The sequence below is a fragment of the Schistocerca serialis genome, chromosome 3, assembly GCF_023864345.2.
Source record: "Schistocerca serialis cubense isolate TAMUIC-IGC-003099 chromosome 3, iqSchSeri2.2, whole genome shotgun sequence".
Taxonomy (NCBI): Eukaryota; Metazoa; Arthropoda; class Insecta; order Orthoptera; family Acrididae; genus Schistocerca; species Schistocerca serialis.
The window spans coordinates 611,328,326-611,354,936 of NC_064640.1; the positions used below are offsets into that span (position 1 = coordinate 611,328,326).

At 37.6% G+C, this 26,611-nt stretch overlaps 1 protein-coding gene across 1 annotated transcript in view; it reads left to right on the plus strand.

The window, feature by feature from the left end:
- The window catches only part of LOC126471040 (voltage-dependent calcium channel type A subunit alpha-1), a 380,574-nt gene that overhangs the window by 17,689 nt on the left and 336,274 nt on the right, over positions 1 to 26,611 (plus strand). Inside the window, exon 4 of the mRNA XM_050099107.1 lies at positions 12,752 to 12,852. Coding sequence (XP_049955064.1) covers positions 12,752 to 12,852 — 101 coding nt within the window. The remainder of the gene's footprint in view (positions 1 to 12,751; positions 12,853 to 26,611) is intronic.

Sequence of the window (26,611 nt, forward strand, 5' to 3'; positions counted from 1 at the left end):
TTTTTTGAGATGTCCTAACCGTTTCAGCCTGTCTTCAACATAGAGCTCACAAATGGATTGTTTCACTTGGATGTTTTTTCCCTGTCTCTCTTTGTTTTCATACTGTAATTCTCCATTGCTATACTAATACTTCTGTTGTTTGTGGTGTGCAGAATTATTTAATTTAGGTGCGACTAGTCACTTCAATAAGAACAACAAACAACAGGACTAGTATTGCAACAACTTAAAAAATAGCCTCTAGTTCCCTAATGTTACACCAATGCCCATTGCCAACTGACCATGCTTGATTGGCTAATGGAGATGGGTACCTTCAATAACTGCTTACACATCATTACTGATTTACATAATTTATTAATAATAGTTCATTGAAAAACAAGTCCTAAAACACTTCATAGAAAGACTAATTAAATAACTGTTCCTTACGGTAATAAATTCTCAACCAATAACAGTAGTAAACAACATCACTTCCAAATAAAAAGTTATAGAATTGTAATGGTAGAAAGGTACCTTACAAACTTCAAAATTCACTTTCATTTTACACACAGATATAAAAACATATCCAAAACTCACAGTTATGATATATATGGTAAATTCCAGTATTTATAACCCACTGAACTACTGCGCAGAACTGAATTTCAAATCTATCCAATGAGTAATCCTGATAACAGAAAATTATGTTCACAAATAAGAAATAGAATAACTTTATGACAACGCCCATCTGACATTGGCCACACTTTTACACACTTGTTAATTCCATTGAAAAGTGACAGTTGCTGCTTAATCTCCACACAGTTAAGCAAACTAACACTGCAGAAAAACTGAAGGTTAATACACGTACCGTATTCCAGTGCTTTCTTCTCCAATATTATGACATCCTTATTGTGGGCGAACATGCTACAGCACAGCATGTTCAGGTTGGGCCCACACTGTCTTCCTTATCTGCTGTGGCAAAACACCCACAAACAACATCAGCCACAGCTCGCCGTAATTGCGTCCATACAATTGCAGAACCCACAGCTTATCATTCCACAGCAGCGTTGAATTCCCAAGCATCTCAGTTTCACCATCGGTCCATAACCACAGAGTGCCAAAATTATTAAATGCCCAATTAGGACCTTCTGGACCCCAACATTCTGCCATTCTGTCCTTCTCACTCAGTACTGTCCAATCCTCCACTCCTCATCGCCAGAGGGCCACTCGCCGCCAACTCGGCGCCCCAGTATCTCTGGCGAGGCCAATATCGACCTTAACACTCACTGCCGGAACACAATTGTGCTAAAATTTGGTACATACTCCCCCCCTTAATTGCCGATCACAGCTCCCTTAAGTTCCCAGAATGAATAAGTGATTGACCTGGTTTTATCTGAGAGAGATGAGCTGGTATTGTCTTTCCATGCTGGGGGTCCATCAGCATAACGGTGACCGGTGTTACGAAACATCTAATAGTGTATGGCCTGATGAAATGTGGGAGGAGTTTTTTAGTAACCTTATCCACCTTGCTGCTCATGGTCTGGAAATTTTTTACGTACACCGAATCTCCCAATTTATACGGGTTTGGCCACCGCCCTTTGTTGTACCGCTTTGCACGAATCTGATGAGCCTTAAGAATATTGTGCTTCGCCCTTTTCCACTGATTCACCAGCTACTGAAGCTCAATGTGCTCAGGTAGCAGATCCCTAATGGACCATAGGTTACTGAGAGGAGTCGATATCTTAAAGTTCAATATGAGCTCCGCAGGAGTCGACAAATGCGTTTCATGCTTGGCCATGTTAAACGCCATCGTAATCCTAGGGAGTGTGCGATCCCAGTTCTCCTGGTCTTTACTGTGATAGGCAATTAATGCCACCCTGAGATTGTGATTTACCCTTTCGGCATATGATGGGTTCGGGTAATAGGGAGTCGTGGTCCCATGGGTAACGCCCATTCCCATGCAAACGTTCTTAAGCCCTCCTGAAGTAAAACATGAAGCATTGTCGCTAACCAAGTACTGCAGCAGCCCAAACATGCCAAATATATTTTTCAAATTCTGTATCACAATTTCAGTCGTCGCTGCCCTAGTGGGATACATACAAGTAAACCTTGTGAAGGCATCAATACATACTAGGATGTACTTATTACCTTTCTTAGATCGAGCTAAAGGCCTTACAAAGTTGATGTAAATTTTCTGAAGGGGATAGCCTGCAGGTATGGATTCCAGGCACCCAACCCTACCATCCTGCACTGGTTTCGCAGCAGCACACACCTGACATGCACTAACATTGTGCTTAATATCTTTATCCATTCCCTTCCATATGAAATGCTGACGAAGTTTTGCTTGAATTTTAAATATTTTCAAATTTCCACCCACCAGCGATTCATGAAAATATTTAAAAATGAAAGGTGCCAAATCTCCAGGCACCACAATTTTGTAACCTTTATCATACCGAGCCTTGCAACACAGTACACCATTTCTAAGTAGGTATGGTGTCACCACCTTTCCTTCTTCAATTTTTTGTTTTACCCCCCACACCTCCTCATCCTTCTCCTGATATTCCTGAATGTCTTTAAACAGCAGTGGAAAATCAGTGAGAATCGAACTTATTCTCCCTATGGAAGCACTACCTTCATCCAATTCATGACTATCATGTTGTATGTCAGGTTCCTGTAAAAGGCGGCTGAGACCATCGGCTACCTGGTTTTCCGATCCTTTAATGTTCTTGACCTGGAACTTAAATGCCAAGATCATTGTTGCCCACTGGGCTATCCTTCCAGTCTTACGAGGACGTGCAAGGATCCAGCTGAGCGCCTAGTTATCGGTCTCTAAGAAAAACTGTGTATGTTCTACATAATACCAAAATTTCTCCATGCTAAATAATACTGCGAGTGCCTCCAGCTTGTAAATAGAATAGTTCTTTCCTAAATAGTTCAAAGCACATGAATCATAGGCAGTAGGCATCCTTCCTTCGTCTCCTTCCTGAAGAAGGACCACCCCCACATCAGACATCAGTCTGAATTATAAGCAGAGCATTGAAATCAGGAAGTGTGAGTACTGGTGCTGACGCCAAGGACTGTTTCAGGGATTCCCACATGGCTTCCTGTGAAGGACCCCACTCAAATTTTTGTCCCTTCTTATGTAAGGCATTCAAAGGGGCCACATTCTCTGCAAACCAACACACTTTGCAATCTCCTTCACATTTCTAGGAATGGGCAGCTGCTTTATAGCTCACACCCATTCCTCAGCAATGGTTATCCCCTCCAGAGAGACCAAATGACCAAGGAAGTGCATAGATTCACAAGCACACTTTACATCAGCTGGATTCACCATAAGACCTGCCTTCCTTAACCTCACTAAAACCTCCCTTAAATGTTGATAATGTTCCTGCATGGAATTACTATAAACTACCAAGTCATCCAAGTAGTGGTATATAAACTTAAAATTTATGTCCAAGAATATTTTGTCTAGGAGCTGAGATAGAACTGCAGCACATAGATAATCCGAACGGAACCCTATTGAATTTGTAAATATTCCAATCAGTCGTGAAGGCCGTAATCAGTTTGGAAGTTTGATTATAACCCTGGTTGAAATCTAAGGTGGTAAATATCCTTGCACCACAAAACCATCCAAAACAAGAATGCAGGCTGGGAAGAGGTACTGACCGTAATACCACTTTTTTATTCAAATCCCTGTAATCAACCACCGGGCGATAATTCCCATCGGGTTTCCAGACCAGAAATGTAGGCACAGCATATTGTGAATTAGAGGTCCAAATTACTTCCTGATCTAACATCTCTTCAATCTTTTCCTTCAACAATTTCATTCAAGGTGAAACCATCTTATAACTGCCACAGAAACTTCCCCTTGGTGCTTACAAAATTAAAGACTCTTCTCTGGTTTAAATCTGAAGCCAAATTGGCTTGCACCTCAATTGGTAGCCAATACAGTCTTTTTAATAACATCAGCTCCTAGAATGCATGTTGTGGCAAGCCTGCTTACCACTCGCAGTCTCACCCTCCACGTGAAATCCCTAATTATAAGTTTAATCCATATGACATGCTTCACTCTTACACTAGACTGATTTACCGCCTTGTATTTAACTGTATCCTTTTCTATTTTACTCCACTTACAAATATCACTGTTATGGTTAAACCAATTTTCTTCGATTGCTGTAATAGCACTACCAGAGTCCAACAATGCCCACACAGGTTCCTCATTCACAACAGAGCATACAAAAGGTAAATCCTGTTCCTCCCCTCTACTTATCACACAAGTCTCTTTCCGTTCCATTCCTGCCTCTTGTTGTAATTGTCAGGATGTCTCCGGCTTACTCTTCTGACAATTCCTATTTATGTGATCTAATGTCCCACAAATCCAGCACCTTACATTACTTTTCTTTTCCCACTGCTGATTTGTAGAAGTAATTTTTACTATTCCTATTGTTTGCTTGAACATTCCTATTCCATTCCACCTTATCCAACCGGTTCTCCTGTCCGCGTAACCTTTCATAATTAGTGATTAGTGGCCTGCCCCGCTCCCCCGTGAGTCTACATACATAATAACCTGGATGTGCCATACTAATTCATTCAGCTGGGCAAACATTTGCCGTGTCCCACCAAATACTGCCCTCTGTCTATTGTCTGGTCGTAATCCTTGAACAATATGTAATACAATTTCTCTTTCACAGTATGGCAGGCACAAGGCTAGCACACTCTCTCTAACTTTCTCAACCAAGTTGACAATCTGTTCATTATCCTCCTGCACTCAACCATACTCCCTATAAACTAATTTTTGCAATGCATGGGGTGGATTCAAGGTGCAAATTTATCCTCTAAATTGTTCTAATGTTAGTCTCTCTTGATTTGCATTCAACAGGTGTTCTACTAGCTCTCCCTTTACCTTTCCCACTATGAATTTTAAAATTTCCAAGCCCGTCATGTTAACAGCTCGCACTTTCTGCTGAAAACCGATGATGAAATACAAAAACTCCACAATATTCTCCACCGAATCTAAACACCATTCCTTACATCCTGTCAAATAATCTTGCATGAGGTGAGGTAATTTTGAATACGACCAATCTGAAAACGCGTTCCCCCCCACACAGTGTTGCTCGACCTGTCCTGCTACACTTTCTGCTTCACGTTCCACTCCTCCAATGTGAGTCAGCCCGTCACTGATTTGCTTTAAATAATCCCTTATTACATTCTCTTCCTCCCTCTCCATACCTATAAATCATCCACCCGATTTAGGTAATGGGCACGTCTCGCTTGTAACCTCCTAACCTGATTTTCGGTTAGTGAACCCATATCCAAACTGTCAACACTTTCCAAGATTTCCTCAAGCGGTGCATCTATATTGGCAGTGGCCAAACTTACGTCTCTTTTTCTCTGTAATTTTTATTGTTACCAGGAGGTGCATATTCTTCCTTAATAATTCCAACAATTCAGTTACATTGCCTTGTGGTTCCATACCACTCCTTCGAAGTTCATACATCAACTCACTTCTCCTCAATAAAGCCATGTTCATCACCAGATTTGATAGAATCCTGGAATAATTACAGCAGTATCAGGTCCAAAATAGTAGCGAGCAGTCTTATACTACAACCTAATTTTTGACAGTTTGAAGACACTTCCTTCCAGCCAATCAATTGTGCTCTGCTACCAGTGTGCAGAATTATTTAATTTAGTGGTGACTAGACACTTCAACAACAACAACAAAAAAACAGGATTAGCATTGCCACAACTTAACAAATAGCCTCTAGTTCCCTAATGTTACATCAATGCCCATTCCCAACTGGCCATGGTTGATTGGTTAATGGAGATGGGTGCCTTCAATAACTGCTTACACAACACTACTGATTTATGTAATTTATTAATAATAGTTCACTGAAAAACAAGTCTTAAAACACTTCATAGAAAGACTAATTAAATAACTGTTCCTTACGGTAATAAATTCTCAACCAATAACAGTAGCAAACAACATCACTTCCAAATAAAAAGTTACAGAATTGTAATGGTAGAAAGGTATCTTACAAACTTCAAAATTCACTTGCATTTAACACACAGATATAAATACATATCCAAAACTCACAGTTATCATATATGGTAAATTCCAATATTTATAACCCACTGAACTTCAGTGCAGAACTGAATTTCAACTTTATCCAATGAGTAATCCTGATAACAGAAAATTATGTTCACAAATAAGAAATATAATAACTTTATGACAACGCCCATCTGACATTGGCCACACTTTTACACACTTGTTGATTCCATTGAAAGGTGACAGTTACTGCTCAATCTTCACACAGTTAAGCAAACTAACACTGCAGAAAAACTGAAGGTTAATACACTTACCATATTCCAGTGCTTTCTTCTCCAATATCATGACAGCCTTATTGTGGGTGAACATGATTCAGCACAGCATGTTCAAGTTGGGCCACTGTCTTCCTTATCCGCTGTGGCAAAACACCCACAAACAACATCGGCCACAGCTTGCCGTAATTGCATCCGTACAATTGCAGAGCCCACGGCTTATCATTCCACAGCAGCGTTGAATTCCCAAGCGTCTTGGTTTCACCATCAGACCATAACCACAGAGTGCCAAAATTATTAAATGCCCAATTAGGACCTTCTAGACCCTAACACTCTGCCGTGCTGTCCTTCTGGCTCGGTACTGTCCAGTCCTCCACTCCTCGTCACCATAGGGCCACTCTCTGCCAACTCGACGCCCCAGTATCTCTGGTGAGGCCAATATCGACCTTAACACTTGTGGCCAGAACACAATTGTGCCAAAAATCAGCACAGTGGGTACAAATTTCTGGACTGAACCTGGTAACTGCTACAAAGAAGCTCCTGGAGAGGATTTTGACTTCAAGATAACTTCCTCTAATGTTAAATTAATTTTATTGAGGCAGGTTCCACATTTGTACAAAATTTCATAAATTATAATATTTCTGCCATGGATTGTAATTATTGTATTACTTCCACTATTGGCCACTTTTGGCTGTTGTACCATTTTAAAGTGATAGCTGATGTTTCAAATTGGGCTCAGCAGCAAAAATCCCATTTGTGTAACACATGTGGTTCAGTCACATCAGTTGCAATTGCCGTGGATAGGGGAGCTTCAAAATCAATCACAGAACTGTGCATATGAGCTGCCTGGTCAGATGGATGCAACTTATTGTCAAGTCATTTGTGTCAATGATTGTACTTGTTTGATACAAATCATACAAGCTGCACAAAGAGTAGCATGGTATATTCACATTCATTGAAGGAAGTTTGTGTGGTTATTTGCAGTTACAAAGGAAAGCTTTCATAATTGTTAAACACAAAGATAGAAAAAAATCTAAGGTTTTATCAGTATATTTAAAAAAATGTTGCTGTTATCATGATAACTTTAACCAGCTGCAATGTAACAAAAGTACTACTATGTCTGTTTGTCAGTTAGAATTCAGCACTCATTTGGCAAAACTGCATAACTGAGGTACTCACCAAGATGTTTTTGGTCTAAGAAGCCATTCAAGCATTCACATTTTCTCTCTATTTTCCTCGTGCCAATGTTTAACAGGTTGATGATGAAATTTCAAGCTGTAACATTAAATCATACTTACAAGTTACTTGTGGCATATATTGAGCTGTTTCCAACACTGTACAACTGAGAAATATTAAAATGTAAATTGTATAATTAATCTTTGTGGACTGAAAGACTGAGAAGTAACTTGTAAACTAGCCCATTATATGCCTAAGTGAGTATGAAATCTTATAATATACTGAACTTGATCAGTCCAGAGAAACTGAGCAAAATTGTGCAGTGGTTAAGACACTGGGTCCATATTTATAAGGAGCAAGATGCAAAAAATCCTCTGGTCATCTCCATTTAAAATTCCTTAAGTTATGTGAAATGAGTGCCCTGATGCTTCTTTTGTTGAGGCCATGGTGGTTCCCTTCCATATTCTTGCAAAATCTGAGCTAGTTCATCATCTCTAATGTTCTTAACATCAACAGGACATTAAATGCTATACTTCCTTCCAGTACAGGGAATCTGGAGCTTCTAATACAACTAGCTTCACATCTCTGTAATTTGGAACTTCAGTAATATGTGGGATTAACACACAGCACCTATATAAAGTAAATTTTGGAAATCAAACTACTTTGCTACTGGTGTTATCACAGAGGCTTCAGGACAGTAGTAGAGATGCAACTTCAGAGAGTTGTAAAATACTGATCATGCATAATGGAAATTTTTGTTTAAACATTCAAAAGTAGCCCATTTTTAATACGACCACTCCTACCATGCTCACTAATTGTTAAAACTATCGATCAATCCTCACACCAATAACCCTATTTTAATAATTTTTGTATTTTTGCCTTTTTCCACATATTTACAAGGTTGTAAATGAAGTTTATTGTTGGAATAAAACATTTCTGCTATGTTTATACATGCATATAGATATATTGCTGTATTTTGCAGCATTTTACGTAATGAGATGAGTTCCTTTTTTCCATAACTACACTGAGATATTGTTAATTTTTTGCAGCAGGTGGAGTACCAATGGGCCTGTTGAGTAACCAATGATAAATTTGGTAGCTTTTGACCTGTTTGTTAAATTCACTGCATGTTGACGTGTGTGCTAATGGCCATAATCCTCTATCAGATCTGTTCTGTGACCTCTTACTATTTATAAAGCATAAAGTTGAACATTTATTTAAATTAACCACGTTGTATGTGTTCCAGCATGACTGAATAGGCAGTCATACACTGACAGCCCCATCTATAATGTTGCACATTTAACAAAAAAAAAGTTTTTTGGACGGGTAGTTTGTGTATGTCTTTTAGCAGGGACATAAGGAAAAGTAATCACTCAGGTTGAACAGACAACTGAACTACTATGCTTCAGAATGCTTTTCCTGTAGGCAGCTGTTTCCAAAACATGTGGGTGTTTGTAGGTCGATGACCATATTTGCGGAGTCCAATGTGGATGTGGATTTGCGGATGCTTCGATCATTCCGTGTGTTGAGGCCACTGAAACTGGTCTCAAGAATACCAAGTAAGTTGGTAGCAGCCTGCAGCGAGCTTACCAACTTGAAGTACATCCTCCTCTAGACGCAGTGTAGTAATGACAACCAAATGTTAGTGTTGACTGGAATGATTATCCGTGTGTCTTATTGCCTTAGGTGCAGGCCACAGAGCTAGATGGAGTATTTCTATATCTTAGTCTTAGATATATACAGCTAGTTGTTGATAACATGGCATGCCCATGAATGTTGTTCTTCTAAGTGCGATTGGCTGTTTCATTACTTAGCAATAATATTGTAAAAGACGAGTCACATTTACTCTAAAGCTGCATTATAACAGTGGATGTGATTAAAAATACCTCTGTAGGTGGCTGATTGTCTTAGTTTGGTCTAATTGATATTGTAACTGGTTTTGATTTACAGTGGGTTCATAAATTATAAAACAATATTTTATTCTGAAGCCTTGCAGACCTTGTTTGAAGAGCATAATTTTTTTTACAGTATTTGAAATAAAGTTATGCACGTATATATATATAATCCTTAAGCAGCACAACATATGACACAAAGCATTGTGATTTAAAAGTCAACAATATGGTTCTGCTTTGGAGATACCCTGTTACATATGCATTTGTGTTTGAGTTTGCTGTACAGAAACTAATTTATTCATGACGCATCTGTCTGTTAAAAAATAGTTGGATCAACAATTTTTGAGACCAGTCATTAAGAAAGTGAGCTTTAGATGAAGGGTATTGAAAAGAAAGCATTAAGTGCTCATTCATTTTGTCTTAAGAACAATACATGTTTGTAATTAACATAACAAAAAACTGTCATTTGATGAAAACACAAGAAGAAAAGAAGTTTGGGCACTTGTAGCATCCCAGTTAAAATTTAATCATCTCTTGCACTGACATTAATTTTTTGCTCAGTATGTAGTATCAGTTTTTTCTTCCTTTGCCATTGTGACCTGTGAGCAAGGTCACTAAATAGTGAACTGTACATCGGGGCAACTTGTTATTTTTCAAAACGTTATTAGTGATGTTTCCACTGTGTCACTGAATGTTAAGTCTTCTGATAAAGTAAACATGTATTCAGTAAATACCACATGTTGCGTCGTCATTTCGGCTTGTGTAAACTGCTGTACTGTAACGCTATGTAGTACATTATTTGTACACATTGTACTAGAATAATTTGCATATGAAATAATGTAAAATTAATTCAAGATGTATGGCCCCTTTTAAAAATTCTCTGTTAAAATATTAAACTCAGAGAGTAGTCATTCGTCTGTGTATGGTGATATTTCAGTTGATTGCTTAGACAGTAGATAGATTCAAGTATGAGAGTGTTCTCTGAATTTATTTGTATTGTGCTGTCAGTGTTTAACAAGTGATTTTATTTGCATTAACTTGAGCAGATTCATTATTATTTTGTGAAAACCTCAGTATGCCTTTAGTCAACAATTACATGTGATGTAGGCTTAATTTTATTTTGAGTATTTTGTTGATACATATTATTAACATTTTAAAGGCAACATCTATATATAATTTTATTGAAAGCAAATCATTTCTGTTTATAACTGCATCAAGTTTCACTGAGCTTGTTACATGGTTTGAAAAGAATAAACATACAGTTTCTGTGCTTAGAAAGTGTGCCCATATTCCCTTATTTTGGAATATAGATTTTTCTGATAGAAATTGTATCAAGTGATCTCAATGTAATTTAATAGTCTGAAGGTAACATTTTTTATCATAAAAAGGCCAAAATTTTTTTATGAATAAAAATTGTTCCTTTGCTGTAAATGTACAATAATTTTATGTTTCTGTTGATGTGAAGCATATGGTCAACATTTTTTATCTTTGTAATAATTATTGTTGAGACCAGAAATTTAGCCTCATATTTTATGAACTTTTTGGGTGACTGTAATGAACATAGCATTCTACCATACCTTTGGCAACTATTAATATGCAACACTCCATTGATAAATGGTCAGTATGTCCAGTGGGTACGGATGAGCCTTCTATCACTACCATCCCCACCACTACAACCACCAACATTGTTGCCACTGTCACAAACATCATCACCACCACCACCACCACCACCACCACCACCACCACCATGACCTTTACTACCACCACCACCACCACCACCACCACTATGCCATCACCACAGCATATTTATCCAGCTTGTAACTTTGATATCAGTTAGTGCTATTTTCATGCCAGCACTGTACTAAATGACATTGAAGACCAAAATGAGATTAGAACAACATTTATGGACATGCATGTTTCTACTCATGAGATGTCCACTTGTTTTGCAGTGATGCGGTGTGTGTGTAGTGTGATACATCCAGAATAGAAAACTGTGTTTTATTAGAGTTTAGTGATTTTGGCTGACTGGCTGTCTGAGGAATTTCGAGAGTGATTGTTCATAATACTTTAGTTTCATTAATCACCGAGATGCTACAAGATCCTAGCTGAAAATCTCTGTGCCATTTTATTATCATGACAAATAATATGTGAAAGATTGCAGATACTAAAACACTGTGTTATTATTTCTCAGCGTATAAATTCTTGACAGCAGTGAACCTAATTTCTGGTGGCAAAATCCCACAATACAGAAAATAAATTTACACATTTCCCCACTACAAATATTTCATTTGATGACTATTGATTTTGTGGCTTTTCTCAGAGTAACCTCATCGTACTCTGTTTATTGCTTACATATACTGGGTCTTCCACTTCATACTTCTCTCATATTACTTTTAGCTAGTTGCCTGCATAGCATTACAAAATATTTTATTGACTGAAAAAAAACATCTGTTTCTAAATGTTATAGATACATTATAGTGTAATGAATAACAATTAGCTCATTTTCCTCTTTTCAGGAGTTGCTAATTGTGTACCTATTGTACCCGAGGCATGAAGACAGCTTTTAGAGTACAGCTGGCAGTGTTGATATGTTCTCTGCTAGTTTAGTGTTTAGTCCTGTTTGTAATAGGAAGAGAGACTGACACAGAAGTATGCAAAACTCTGTGTGTGTGTGTGTGTGTGTGTGTGTGTGTGTGTGTGTGTGAATGTTTTTTTTTCTTTGGGGGGGGGGGGAGGGGAATAATAAAGAGAGAAAGAGAGAGAGAGAGAGAGAGGGAGAGAGAGGGAGAGAGAGAGAGAGATTATTTGCTTTTGTATTTGTGGACAAAAACACTGCATCAATCAGTCAGCAAATAAAGATGCAGGGAAGTTAATATTTTTTAGTAAGTAAATCAGTGTTCTTCTCTTAGAATATAATTATTACTGAATGTGGGGAAAGAGATCAAAATGGTAGGGACATTGAAGGAAAGCAGCATTACCTACCAAGTAATTTCAGATCAAATAAAGTGGTGAATAATGAAGAAATCGTTGGATAGTAGTGCTTTCTGTGATATGTTATCCATTACAGCAATTAGAAACATCTTGTAATTGTCACCTTATCTTTAGTGGTATTTCTTGACTGAATATTTCTTAATGTTTTAATATGTTTTCCCCATTAGTATGTATTGTTCATGTACTAAAACTATGCAGTTTTAGTGTGAATAGAGTTGGCAGTGTGAATGGAGTGTCTGTGCTAATTGTTCATAGTAGTTTATTTTGCATAGAATTTCTTAGTTTAGACATGTCTAGATCTAGAATAGTTATGTCCTATTTTACATTTAGTTCTTTTCTTTGTATTACTCTTTAGTTTTAGTAGTGGTTTGTTTTGTAGTGATAGCAAGTAATTGCTTCCACAGGTTCATAACACTCATCCCTTTCAATAATGTGGACATGGATCTCCGAACTCTGAGAGCCATTCGGGTGCTCAGACCTCTCAAACTGGTGTCGGGGATTCCCAGTAAGTATGAGTTCTCGTACCTGTTTTATAGCAGAGGAGTCATGTTCCATCAAAAGATTCTGTGAATATCTGCATCCTGGCTTATTTGTTAGGTGTAACAAGCAAACAAAAGGGTAGATTCTCTGAGTTCCTTTTGTCAGATACTTCTTTTTTTGTGAAATGAGATGCTGGTGTGATGAAATGAATTTAGGTATTTCAGACTTTGCGACTGTTCTAATTATAAAATTATGGCATTTGTTGATATTCCTCCAAACTTTCTGCATTTTCAGTCAGGCTGCTATGCAGTGTAAGGCCAAAGAAGTTCATAACTATCATTGATTATGCTAGTACCTTTGGGTTGCAGGACGTTGTATAAATCACCTATTTCAGTTTCTTTGGGTTATGTAACAGCTTTTAACCAATCACAGTTTAATGATATCTGTTTCATTGTTACTATATGCTGAACTTGCTAGATCAGTAAAAGAAATGTGTTTCAAAAAATTGAATGACAGGCCAGATCAAATTTCTAATCACATAAATCCATGCAACATTCAAGGAGACTAAATTACTTACATACTTTTGTTTTGCTGAAATGTGCATTCTGCTTTTAGTTAGTAAGTAAAAAATATTGTAGATATTTTTACAAACACAGCTGAAATGGTATAAATTTTCCACTTTGCATGAAATAAGCAGTTGTGTGAAACTTTCATCCTGCATGGCATATGAAAATAACTATTCCTTGCATTCTAGTAGTATGCTTCATTGTGGCTGCTTACTATTATGTAGTCTCCAGTTAATCATCTTTATGCAGTTATGTTTGTGTTTCTCTGTAGATTACACATTATTTGATACAATGAATAAATAGGCTTTGCCTGTGATTGTCGAGAAGACAGTAGCACATTTCCTGAGAGTGAAAGTAGTTCTCAGAGTGTAGTTTCTTATGTTATTCCTAACAAAGACAGTGTAATTTGAATAGAGGTAGTATTAAATTGTAATGTACATATACAAGGTGTAGGAAACAATTTGAATGACTCTGGAAATTAAATGTTTAAAAAATAGTGTACATACCTGAAAACTGAATGACTATGAGCAAAAAGTTTTGTTTGTGCAGGAAGTGTAGACTTCATGTGTGACCCTCCTTTGTGCTATTTTAGCCATTTATCTGAACATATTTATTCGGCCAGTCTTCCTAGTATTTAATTACTATCATTTTGGACTACCAAGCTGAAGAAATTGTGCTTTTCTCATGAATAGTTAACAAATGTCTACAGCACTATTGAATTCTGTAACCATGTATACAGGCCTGTGTAGCTTCCAAACTTTTACTTGGTTACATGAAAATTCAGCACATTCCTGTATATCATCTATGTTCTGCAGCATTCCTTGTGTGCAAATCTTGTAAATAGCATTCAGTTGGTTTTTCAAGTATATGTGTAGACTGCTGTTTCTCAACCTTGATCATTTCCCTCCAATGGGTCCAAACACATGTGCAATAAGTTTTAGTTATTAGGCCAGTCTAAAGAGTCCTCAACCTTTAACCTTTGGCCAAGAAAATTACATTGCTTACTAGATAGCATTGAGACCTTCATCTCTTTCAAAGTAGGACCATTGTTCACCCATAAATTTTGTTCATCAATACATCCATTGTTGGAAACACCACTGGAAGAGGGTTTTGGGAACAAATTGCAACTCCATCATCACAATCTGTATCATCTCCTAACTACTCTCAAAATGATTTTTTTCTCAGAGGTGTCTTTATTCCATCTTATACCAACAAAGCCTGGATCTGACGTGACAAATAAGCTGGAATATTATTATTATTTAATAATCGGTTCCTTGCTTTCTGTAGGAATGATCTGTTGCACTGAACTGTGTCATCAATATGGCAGAAAACATAGTGATAAAACTCTATTCTCACTTTTGCCTTTCTGGTGTGTACTCATAGTAGTCATATAGTGCACTTCCACAGTTATCAAAGAAGACATTCAGCATCAGCTAGTCTTGGTGGCGGGGGGGGGGGGGGGGGGGGGGCAGCTAGGAATGCTTCATTATAGTGACTGTGAACTGTGCTTTTGTTTCCAGATCATACCTGTAACCCCAACTACTGTTCAGTTATCATTGTGTTATGAAACCTAGCATCAGTATCAGCAGTGTCCTACATGTCCTGTGAAACATCAAGATGGAATTCTTTCTGTTCTGCAGACAACAACAACTTGGGAAAGAATTTTGCTGACATTCTACACATGTTCAAAATCTTGTGTAAAATTGTATACATATAAAGTTTTGCTGATCCCAATGGCCCCAGTAATCTGTCATGTTGCAAAACAATGATCCCCCAGTACTAGATTTTGGACTTTCTCAAGAACATCTGCCCTGCAAGCAGTTTGTGGCCTCTCTGGACACTAGCCATTTTTCACAAATGTTTAGCTATTTTGTAACTCATTGAACCACTTCTTTATTTGGTCTCCCTCCACAGCATCATTCTCAAATCCTGCCAAATCAAATGAATTGTTTTGCTTTGAGAATCATCAATCTTCTGACTTAATTTGATGCAGCATTGTTTGTAAACACATTCAGTCATCTCAAATGAACCAGAATTCTGACAAATCATGGAACAATAGTTCACACAGTAACTACCAAGTAATGAATGATATAGCCAATGGTGGCATGATTATTTGAGTATACATATGAAGATGTCCCTCTTCACTGTGGAAAGTGGTACTACTGTAACACTATTACTTTATGTGGGAAAATTTAAAGTTGGATACCTTTTAGACAGGTCTCATACTGCTCAGTCGGACATTGTGCATTAATTCTCTTGCACTATGATGTCTGTACTGTACATTCTCATGATTATAAAATCAATTCAAAGAATGTTATTTTTAAAGCCCATCTATGTGGTTAGCCTACACTGATAGGTTGTTGTTTGAAATTTGTTTAATGAATTACTAAATGTCAGTAGTGTTCTGCAGATGAAACATATTATTTGTGTCAACAACCAGAAACCAAAAGAGAAAAAGGTATAGATTCAGAAAACAAAACTTGCTTGGACCCTGAACAAACTCTCTGTACAACACCTTTCATTGACAGATACAAATATTGCAGTGTACCAGAATAATAGTAGGTAGGAAAGAATATACTGAATATTTTGAAGAAATTAATTTGTTGATTTGTAAACGAAGTTCCTTAATGTCAACTTGTAATTTTTGGTATTATCCATAAAAATAAATTAATTTACATGACAAATGTTTACTGGTTACTGAGGTAACAAAAAATAAAGTCATTCTGATTATTGTGGGGAGTGATAAGCAGTCCCAGGTCATTAATTAGTGAATTTTCACAAGACTGACACCATTGCCTCTGAGATATTAAAAATAATAAACAGCTGGACATACATAGTTTGAAAGAAGATTCCTTGCCAGTGCAAGAAGTAATATTCTGTGAGAAACATTAGAAAAGGATTACTGTAAAATATTGAGAGTAGAGATTATGAAAAGATTGAACATGCACATATTATTTACAAGTTTACAAAAAATAAGAGATATGGTAAAATACATCTTTAAGTGTGAAACAGAAACATGATAGTAATTAAAAAAACCAACTGTGCTGATTGTTGCAAAAGCACTGTATGTGAACTAATGAGTCAAAACATTGATTACCACCAGCTTAATAATGTGTTGATGTGCCTCTGGAATGCAGTACAGTGGCATGCTGGATGTCATTGGGTTTCCAGAAGCATATGGCACCAGCATCTACTCACAGGTCACACAGCTTTCATAAATTACAGGTTAGTGTTTTGCGGGTGTGGAGCTGACATCTGATAGCATTGCTGTCTGGCTCAGATCAGATGAATTTGGTGGCCAAGACATCAAGATGAGTTCACTACTGTGAACAACTGTAGCACAATTCTGGCTTTGTGGTACAAACAGTTGTCCTGCTGGAAAATTCCATTGTCGTTGGGCAAGACATTGAATCTGAAGGCATGCAGGTGGTCTGCCATATAGTCCAGAGCTGTCGTTGCACTTTCAATTATGACCACATGTCCCAGGGAAGGCCTGGTCAGTGTGCCCCATAGCATAATACTGCCCACACCAGCCTGCATCCATGGAGTGGTGTATGTTTTGAGCAGCCATTCACCTGAATGACAGTGTATCCACACAGGGTCATTGACGTGGTATGATAAGAAATGTGTTTCATCTAACCAGGTAACAAATTTCCATTGGTACAAAATCCAATTTTGATGATCCTGTTCTCACTGCAGTCATAATTGCTGATGGTGTTAGGTCAGTGTGGGAACACATAGAGGTTGTCTGCTGTGCAGCTCCATCTTCAGCAGTGTGTGCTGAACAGTGTGCTCAGAAACAGTTTTGCCTGCACCAGAATGGTGCCAGATCTGCCACAGGTTGCCACCTATCTTGCTTTACAGCACGGTCAAGACTCCAACATCCATGTTCTGTGAAGGGGCATGAACATCCAACCCTTTTTGGGTACTTTTGGTTTCACTTTCCTTCGAACACTTTTAGTAAATGCTCATAATGGTAGCAAGCAAACTGCCAACCAGCTTCATTGTTTCTGAGATGCTCATTGCCAGATCCGTGACCACAACAATCTGCCCTCTGTCAGAACCAATTATGTCAGTTGATTTTGATATTTTCAGCTCATGTTGAACCCTAAAATTATTCCCCATTCATTTGTGCTCCCTGTAAATGCTTTCTTCATCACATCATGTGTCGGAACCCCACCAAGTGGCATTCAATCTTGTTGTGGTCAGTGGTAGAACAGTGGTAGAATGCACAAACTTTGTGTGTGTGTGTGTGTGTGTGTGTGTGTGTGTGTGTGTGTGTGTGTGCAGAACTACTGAGCATTGTGGGTCATTGCTAAGATATTTGGCTGGAATTCTTGAGAAGTTGGTCCCAGCTTTTTCTGTCTAATCTGATTTTGCTTTCCTACATTTTTCTTGAAGTACATAGGCCAGATTTTTCCATAAAATTTCCCAGTCCTTCATTTCAGAATGCTGATACTCCAGTCATGAAATTGGAGTCATGGTGGCAACTCACTATAGGGATTACATGAGTACAGGCAGGTTATGTTACAATACATATAGAGAGTACAAACAACTATACTACCAAGAGCAGCCACAATAATTTATCTGGCAGGGGGAGGGGGTGCATGGGTGGGAAGGTGGGGGGGGGGGGGGAGGAGGAGGGGGATAGTTGGACAAGATACTAAGATTTCCATTTTCATATACTCAGACAGTGAGTACAAAGACATGCTTGAAGCATGTTATTTTACAGGATATATACAAAGATGCTAAATCCCAAAGAATTGATAGTAATTCAGTCAATAGGTAGATTACTTAATCTGTTGTGAAAATTTTATGTATGTAGTCACTGTGAGTTACATGGTAAGGTCCCTTTTAACTGTGGTGAGATATTCATTTCACGAACAGGCATATTCTGCCAAAGGTAAAAAAAGATCCATGTATAATCACACAACACATCACTGTAGCATGTGACACATCTCATAGTGTAGCATGTGATACATCTCATAGTACCAATTGGACGATACTTAACTGACTCTCCATGTATCCATATTACCATCATTATGTGCAGGATCTTTCACTTGTCAATCATAGACAGTAGAAATTTTACTGATGGTTTGTGGTGCAAACTGCCAATCTGTTGGTTGTATCCTCTTTCTCATTTGTAGATGAGGCAACATTTGGAAGATATAAAAATAAACCATCACAACCATTTTTGTGAGTAAATGAAGACAATCATGGAAATACTCGGCTAGACACTGATAGCAGTTTAAAATTAATGGGTGGTCTGGAATTCTAGGTGACTGGTAATTTGATATACTATCCCAGCATGCCTTGCAGATGTTGTCTGTAAGGATCCTATTGATAAAGTTCATCTGGCCACACTGCAGGATGTACCCTTAAAAATAAGAGGAATTGGTCTATGTATGAAGAGGCTCCAGTAAATTTCAGCCAAATAGTTTGAGGTACACTGGTTGATATATACTCCAATGAATAGATAGGTAGGAGAGGACCAATTCCATGGCCTGCACATTCCTCCAACCTCAGTTTTTTTGGAGTGCCAGCTGTGATGCCATCTATTATAAACAGTTTGTGCAGCAGTCATTCCTAACACAGAGACACTTCATCAGTGTGTAACAGAGACCTGTGAAACCATTTGACACCATTCAGCAGGGTTTGAAAGTGTGCAACAGTCTACCATCCCATGAGTCTATACATGTGTAGAGGCAACTAGGAGACATTTTCAAGTTTTTCTGTCTGTCAGTGGCTTGAGAATGCAGAGAAAAATTCTTTCATCACTACTTCAAAAATGAAATATTTTGAGATACATTCATTTGTGGGCATATGCCCCTTTTTTCATGTGAGTAATCTGCCACAATCTCAAAGCTTGTAAAATTATTTCTATTATTCCTGGTATAACACTTTGTTTGCTCACAGAAACGAACATCAGATCATATTAATGGAGGCATTATGTTATTTACATATCATCACCTTTTCAAGTTTGAGTGGCATAATTAAAGGTGAACAATTGTGTATTGAGTGCTACATGTAATGGGGGATCTAGTCACTCATCTAAATGTGTAGGGTAAACCTCCTAAAGTCACAGTGAAATGGGCTGGTAGAACTAGCGTATAGTCCTCATATCCCTTGTTTGACAGTGTTGTGCAGTCATGCTAATAGGTTTCCATTTTTATAATCCTAGTTGTGCAAGTTGAATTATGTTACCACCTTGTCAACATGGAGAAGGTGTCATTTAATGGATATGACACTTTTTCTAATTTGATGAAAATTTCACATTGTATTTTCTTTCCTTTATCCACTCTTAGTAAAGAAAGTGACATGTTCTAATGGATACATCTGAGTTCATAGATGAAGTATAGAATACCACGCCTACTGTATAACATGGCCATTCTTGTCAGTTTTGATACTGTGCCTTTATTTACTGTGATTCCTGTGAACGATATATACAGGGTGATTCTTATTAACATTTAATAACCAACAAAGAGATGTAGATGATCCTGAGACAAGTAATTTAATATGAGACACATGAGGCCACAAATGTTGGGAAATACTCCAAAAATGGATGATAAATGCTGAACATGTGACATCACCAGATGATGTTCCTTGCCATCGGTTGAGCTTGTCAGTCCTACCCTTGCTGGCAGGGGCAGTGCTACTCTGTTTCTGTGCTTGCATCATCTGATGTGACATGGCAGTACTTGTGGTAGTGGTAATACAAGACTACAAGGAATCAATTAACATTTATGAAAAGAGTAGCATACCAGAGCGATGTGTAGCACTGCTGTCTACAAGTGAGAGTACTATCGACAAGCCCAACTGCTACAAGTACAGTGAGGTATGTCATCTGGTGATGTCACATGTTCAATGTTTGTCATCCAGTTATGAGGTATTTCCCAACATTTGTTTCCCCCCCCCCCCCCCCCTCCCCTCCTCTCCCTGTGTCTTATATTAAATTACTTGTCTCAGCATCATCTATAGTGCTTCGGGGGTTTTTAAATGTTAATAAGAATCACCATGTAGAGCAGACATTTTTTCAACTGATATAGTAGCTTTATTTTGACACTATCTCATTTCAACCTATTTTCAGTACAATAATGAATTTTATGAGCAAATTGATGACGCCGCAGTGGGCAGTCCTCTTCGCTCAATTGTTGCAAATTTGTTTATGGAGATTTTTGAACAACAGTTATTGTAGACATCCAATAAAAAACCAGCTAAGTGGAACCACTGTGTGATGATACCTCTGCAGTAAAGACACACAATAAAGAGGAGCTGGATGTCTTCTTGGAGCATCTCAATAGTATTAGCCCAAAAATTCAATTTATGATGGAGAAAGAGAGCAATGGGCAACTTAACTGTCTGAATGAGTCTGTAATCAAATGAGTGGATGGGGCTTTGGGAAATAACATGTACATGGAAGGTACATACACTGATTGATACCTCCATAAGGAATCCAACCCTCACCCAAGACAAATAGAGGTGTCATCAGTAACTTGGTGGACATGGTTAATAAAATCTGTCAGCTGGTTTATTTATGAGATGAGTTTAGCCACTTACAGTTGGCTTTCAGGAAAAATGGTTACTCCAGTAAAGAGGTGGATCAAGCACTCCATTCAAGAAGAGAGAAAGCCAGGACCAGTGAGAAGCAACGTACACCAAATGGGAAAGTTTTACTCCTGTTTCTTAACAAGATTACAGATCACATTGGAAAGATGTTGGCCAAGTATGGTGTGGAAACTACATTTATACCCTCCAAGTAGATAAAAGAATGTTTGAGAATGACAGAAAATGTATGCATCCACTAGCAACACCTGGAGTACATAAAATCCTTGTAGTTGTCGGCAGGTATATGTGGAATAACAAAAAAGAAGTGTTAACACCTGTTTTGCTGAACACAAAAGGAATTGCCATATAGGACATATGGACAAATCAGCCATACCAGAACATGTTTTTCAAGATGGAAATCACGAAATAAAATAAAATTCAGTGAGATGAGTGTTTTAGCTATTGTGTGTGCATGTATAGAGAGGTCATAGAGATTTAGAAACATCATAATAGTTTAAACAGAAAAGAAGAAGGTGTTAAGTCAGATAAAATATAAATGTTGACTTTGCACCAACAGAATTATGATCAGTTGCTTTTAATCAAGAATGATGGTACCAGCCATAGATTCTCTTGCAATCGGCATCATGTGTCAAATTATGGTGCCCTCTAAACAGCTCTATTAATTTGGCACTCTCTTGAGCCCTTGATGCAGTTGCCATTTTACCTCTAATGATCTCTCCTGCTGTTGGAGATAAAATGTTAGGGAATAATTTTATATCTTGACCATGGCCTGTCAGCCAGAAGTCTTAACTTCATGTCTGCTGGCCCTGAAAGCCTGTATTATACAATTAGTTTGAACTTAAAATTTTAGTCTCATTTTCATGGATGTTCATGAGACAATACAAAACACTGAGGTAAAGTCCCTGTTCCTTTCTCTTCATTGTGCGTAAGGTCTGTGTCAGTTATGTGGATGACTAAGATGAGTATTGTGTTTTCATTTTTATGGATGATTATTGAAATGAAATGTAGGGAGGAGATGAGATATGACGTCAACACATAGCAGGTTACTCTCAAATAGAACAAAGGGTGAAGCCAAGAATAACATTCTTATCCAATAGTTGGATTGCTAGGAGTACCCTTACTCCATGAAACAATATAGAGATATTTGGGACATAACCTAGAGCACTGCTGTTCATTTAGGTGATTGTGAACTGTGTTCCATCCACTCTTTATCCCATGTTGGCCAAGTAATGGTTACAAAAAATATCATCACAATTCAAACTGGCTATGTCCCAGTGGCTCCACATTCGTGGTTAGCAGCCCTGGTTACAGAGGTGGGTGCAGAGGAAGTTATGTCAGAAATTCTTAAAGAAATGTTGGAAAAATTTCACATGACTCCCTTTACAGACTCAAAGGAATCTCTTGGTTCTTGAGCTGGTATGGTTTCCTATAATTTTTCAATTTTTTGGTGATGCCAGATCTCTCTGTGCTTCTGAAATTGTAGTCAGTGCAGAAAAACATATTTATGTAAATGATCCAAGAAAGGGAATATGTTTTCAGTGATAAGAGCATACCTGTCAACATTAACAAGGTGAAAAAATGCTGCAAGTAAAGTGGTGATGGTATCCTTTTCCAGAAGTAATCATTATGGCAGCCTTATTTAGCACACTAGATATTGTAACTGCAAAGTGGTATATGGCAGTTGCTCTGATACAAGTGTTTAAAAAAAATCATGAAAATGACCAAAGAAGTGTAGTAAAAGACTTTCTGGTCCTACATAACAGTATGTCAACACACACTACCATCATCATGGACTAGTGAAAGAAATCATTTTACAGCTGCACAAAATTTGCTTGATATCCTTCCATAGTGCCCTTACTTGTGCTGAAGAGCTAACCCTGAGAAAAATAATTTTTCGGGTTGAAAAATTCAATTCTGTGGCGTACACTAATTTTAATAAATGACAAAATGAGGTGGCAAAATGAGGCTGAAACAGAACTGAAATGTACTGACTCATATGTAATTATGCATAGTATGTACCCAGTATTAGTAAAATTGTCTGAATGGCTGCTGCTCCTACACATTTTGGGTGAAAAGTGATACAGGTGGTAGAGGGACTCAAAGTAAATACTCTGAATTATGAACTAAAATATTGGGGGTTTGTGGTACTGGCATATCACGATCAAGAGTACACAGATGGCTGACAACTGCACTGATCATGTTGATGTGTCCCACTACATATTTTATAGCAAGTAAAAACACCACTGTCCCTTGCACAGCTAATGAAACAAGTGTTCTGTTTTATGTCATATACAAGAATGTAAGTATGTATGCATGTATCAATACGTAAAGTTTTGCTGAACATGGTGGTAGAAAGAACATTCAACAATTTCATGCTCATAAAACCATACTCACTGGATGTAGCTACTGGATATCAAAGCCAGCATTGCTCAGTAGTGTGGAAATACTCAGATCATACAATATTAGTTGGAGCTGACTTTAACCTATCAGGTATGGACCAGGCAATCTATGAATTCATTTCTGGTAGTACAGAAAGTTGTATAAAATGGTTCTGAATGCATTTTCCAAAAAGTGTCCAGAGCAGCTAGTTCAAGAACAATAACCCACAAACAATGGAAATCTTTTAGATCTTGTAGCTACAAACAGGCTGGACATTATTGACAATGTTAGTATAGAGACAGCGATTAGTAATCATGATGTTATCATAATAATAATGGTTATTAAAGTTTATAAATCTATCAAAAAGGCTAAGAGAGTTTTTATGCTGGAAAGAGCAGATAAACAGTTGTTAGCAGGCTATTTAGACAATCAATGGGGATCATTTAATTCTAATATGATGAATAAAGTGGAATTATGGACAAACTTTAAGCTGATTGCAAACTGTGTTGCGGAGAAATATGAAAGAACACAGAAATGTCAACAGTCAGAAGTTAGTAGAAATTTGTGTGTCTATAGAAATATCGATGGGCAAAGCATACAACTCCTATCACCATACCTTAGCAAAAGATCTTGCAGTGAACCCAAGAAAATTCTTGTCCTATGTAAAATCACTAAGCAGATTGAAGGCTTCAGTTCAGTCACTTATCAACCAGTCTGACTAGGCAATAGAAGACAACAATAGGAAAACTGAAGTTTTAAGCTTTGGATGTTAAAAATTATTTACACAAGAGGATCACACAGAAAAACCATTGTTTGACCATCACACAAACTCCTCAATAGACACAGGCATCCCTGACATTGAGACTGTAGTGAAATAGTTGAAAACAAATAAGTTGATAGGTCTAGATGGAAGCCCAGTTTCATTTTACAGAACGTACTCTTCAGCATTGGTCCCTTACTTACCATGCATTTATCATGAACCTCTCATCCTGTGCAAAGTCCTAAATGACAGGGGAAAAGCACAGGTGACTCTTATATATAAGAAGTGTAAAAGAATAAATCCACAAAAATCAGAGTCCAATATCCTTAAAATCGATTTTCTGCAGAATTATTGAGCATATCCTGAGTTTGAATATCATAAATTTCCATGACACAGAAAACCTTCTTTTGACAAATCAGCATAGATTTAGAAAGCACTGTGTGTGCAAAACTCAGCTTGCCCTTTTCTCACACAATATCCTGCAAATTGTGGATAAAGGGCAACAGACAGAATCCATATTCCTAGATTTCTGGAAATCATTTGATACAGTGACCGATTGCAGACTGTTAATGATGGTCGAAGCATACGGAATAGGTTCCCGGAGAAACAGATGACTTGAACACTTCTTAAGAGATAGAACCAGTATGTTGCCCTCGCTTGTGAGTGTTCATCACATATCAGGAGTGCCCCAGGAAAGTGTGGTGGGACCAGTCTTACCACTCTTGTTCTCTCTGTCTCTCTCTAAAAAGGAGCATTCTGCATCTTTTTGCTGATGATGATGTAGTGCACAGGAACACATTGTCATTGAGTGACTGTAGGAAAATACAAGATGAATTAAGCAGAATTTCTATTTGGTGTGAGCAATGGCAGCTTACTCTAAATGTAAAAATGTGTAAGTTAGTGCATATGAGTAGGAAAAACAATACTGTAATGTTTGAATACATTATTATTGATGTTGTGCATGACAAAGTCCTGTTGAAAAAATATCTAGATGTAATGTTGCAAAGTGATGTGAAATGGAATGAGCACATAAGTTTGGCAGTAGGTAAAGCAAATGATCAAATTTGGTTTATTGGGAGAATTCTAGACACGTGTAGCTCTTCTATAAAAGAGACCATCTAGAGAACACTGTTGCAACCCATTCTTGAGTACTGTTGAAGTGTTTGGGATCCCTAACAGTTAGAATTAAAGTGAGACATTGAAGCAATTCAGAGGCGTGATGCAAGATTTGTCGCCAGTAGGTATGATCAGTATGTGAGTGTTACAGAGATGCTTCAAGAACTCAAAGGGGAATCCCTGGAAGGAAGACTACATTCTTTTCATGAAATACTAATGATAAAAGATGGAGAACCAGCATTTACAGCTGCCTTCAGTACAATCCAGCTGCCGCCAATGTACATTTTGTGTAAGAACTGCAAATAGCAGATAAGACAAATTAGGGGTTGTGTGGAGGCATATAGTGAGAAATTTTTGTCTTGCTTCATTTGCAAGTGGATAGGGAAGGGGAATAACTAATAGTGTTATGAGGTACTCTCTGTCATGCACCATATGGTGGCTTGCAGAGTAGGTGTGTAGATGTAAATGCAGAATTTCATGTACATCCATATTACATTAGTTAGCTTGATGATCATCACTTTGAAAGTCATTATGGGTTGTACATTGCTTGAGGTAACAAACAGCGAGAGACAGAAACCATCTGTAAACACACATATAACAAATTAAACGACTTTTACAGTAGAAGAAGAAGCTATTGAATTAGTGATGGTTCAGCCACAAGCCCATTGAAAACTGGAAAGAATCTTGTTGTACAGTATACTATTGTGTGGAAAATGTGATGTAAGCATCTACTTCATGTATTTTCTCTTTGACAGAGTTAAATGTAGCCTATCCACATTGTGGTTTGCAGTTCTCATTTCTGCAACAGACTGTATTGTAGACAAAATTTTCAGACTATATCTCTGCAGAGATGTGAGTTATTTTGTACATTAGGGTGTTTTCACTCTGGAGTCCATTTGTTTAAGCAGTCTGAAACCCATGTATTATAAGATCACAATCTTTTTAAAAACCTTGTGCTAGTATAGTATCAAACTGTGTTGACCATATATTTCTCAGCCATCTTAGTTGGTAGATATGTATCATTTTTCAAATGTGTCTGACCAGAGCATTTAAACAGTATTTTCTTGAATGAAGAAGAGTGGAAGTCCAAGACATGAAGGAGCTAGTACATGTAAAATCATCTGAGCATCAATATGAAAGTAATGTCTGGGAACTAATGATAAGGATGCCATCGATTTATATATCCGATTCTATCTGCTATAAATTCCTATCTGTACATACTATCTGCAGTAAAGACAGATGTCAGAGTCAAATTTATTGGATGAAACCAGTTCTTTAATATTGTTTGATAGTCTGGAACACTTACCAAATTAAAGTAACAGAGGAGAGAGACTATTCAAAGTAGAGCTACAGCACTGGAAATAATATATAATTAATATGTATTTTGAACATTTCAA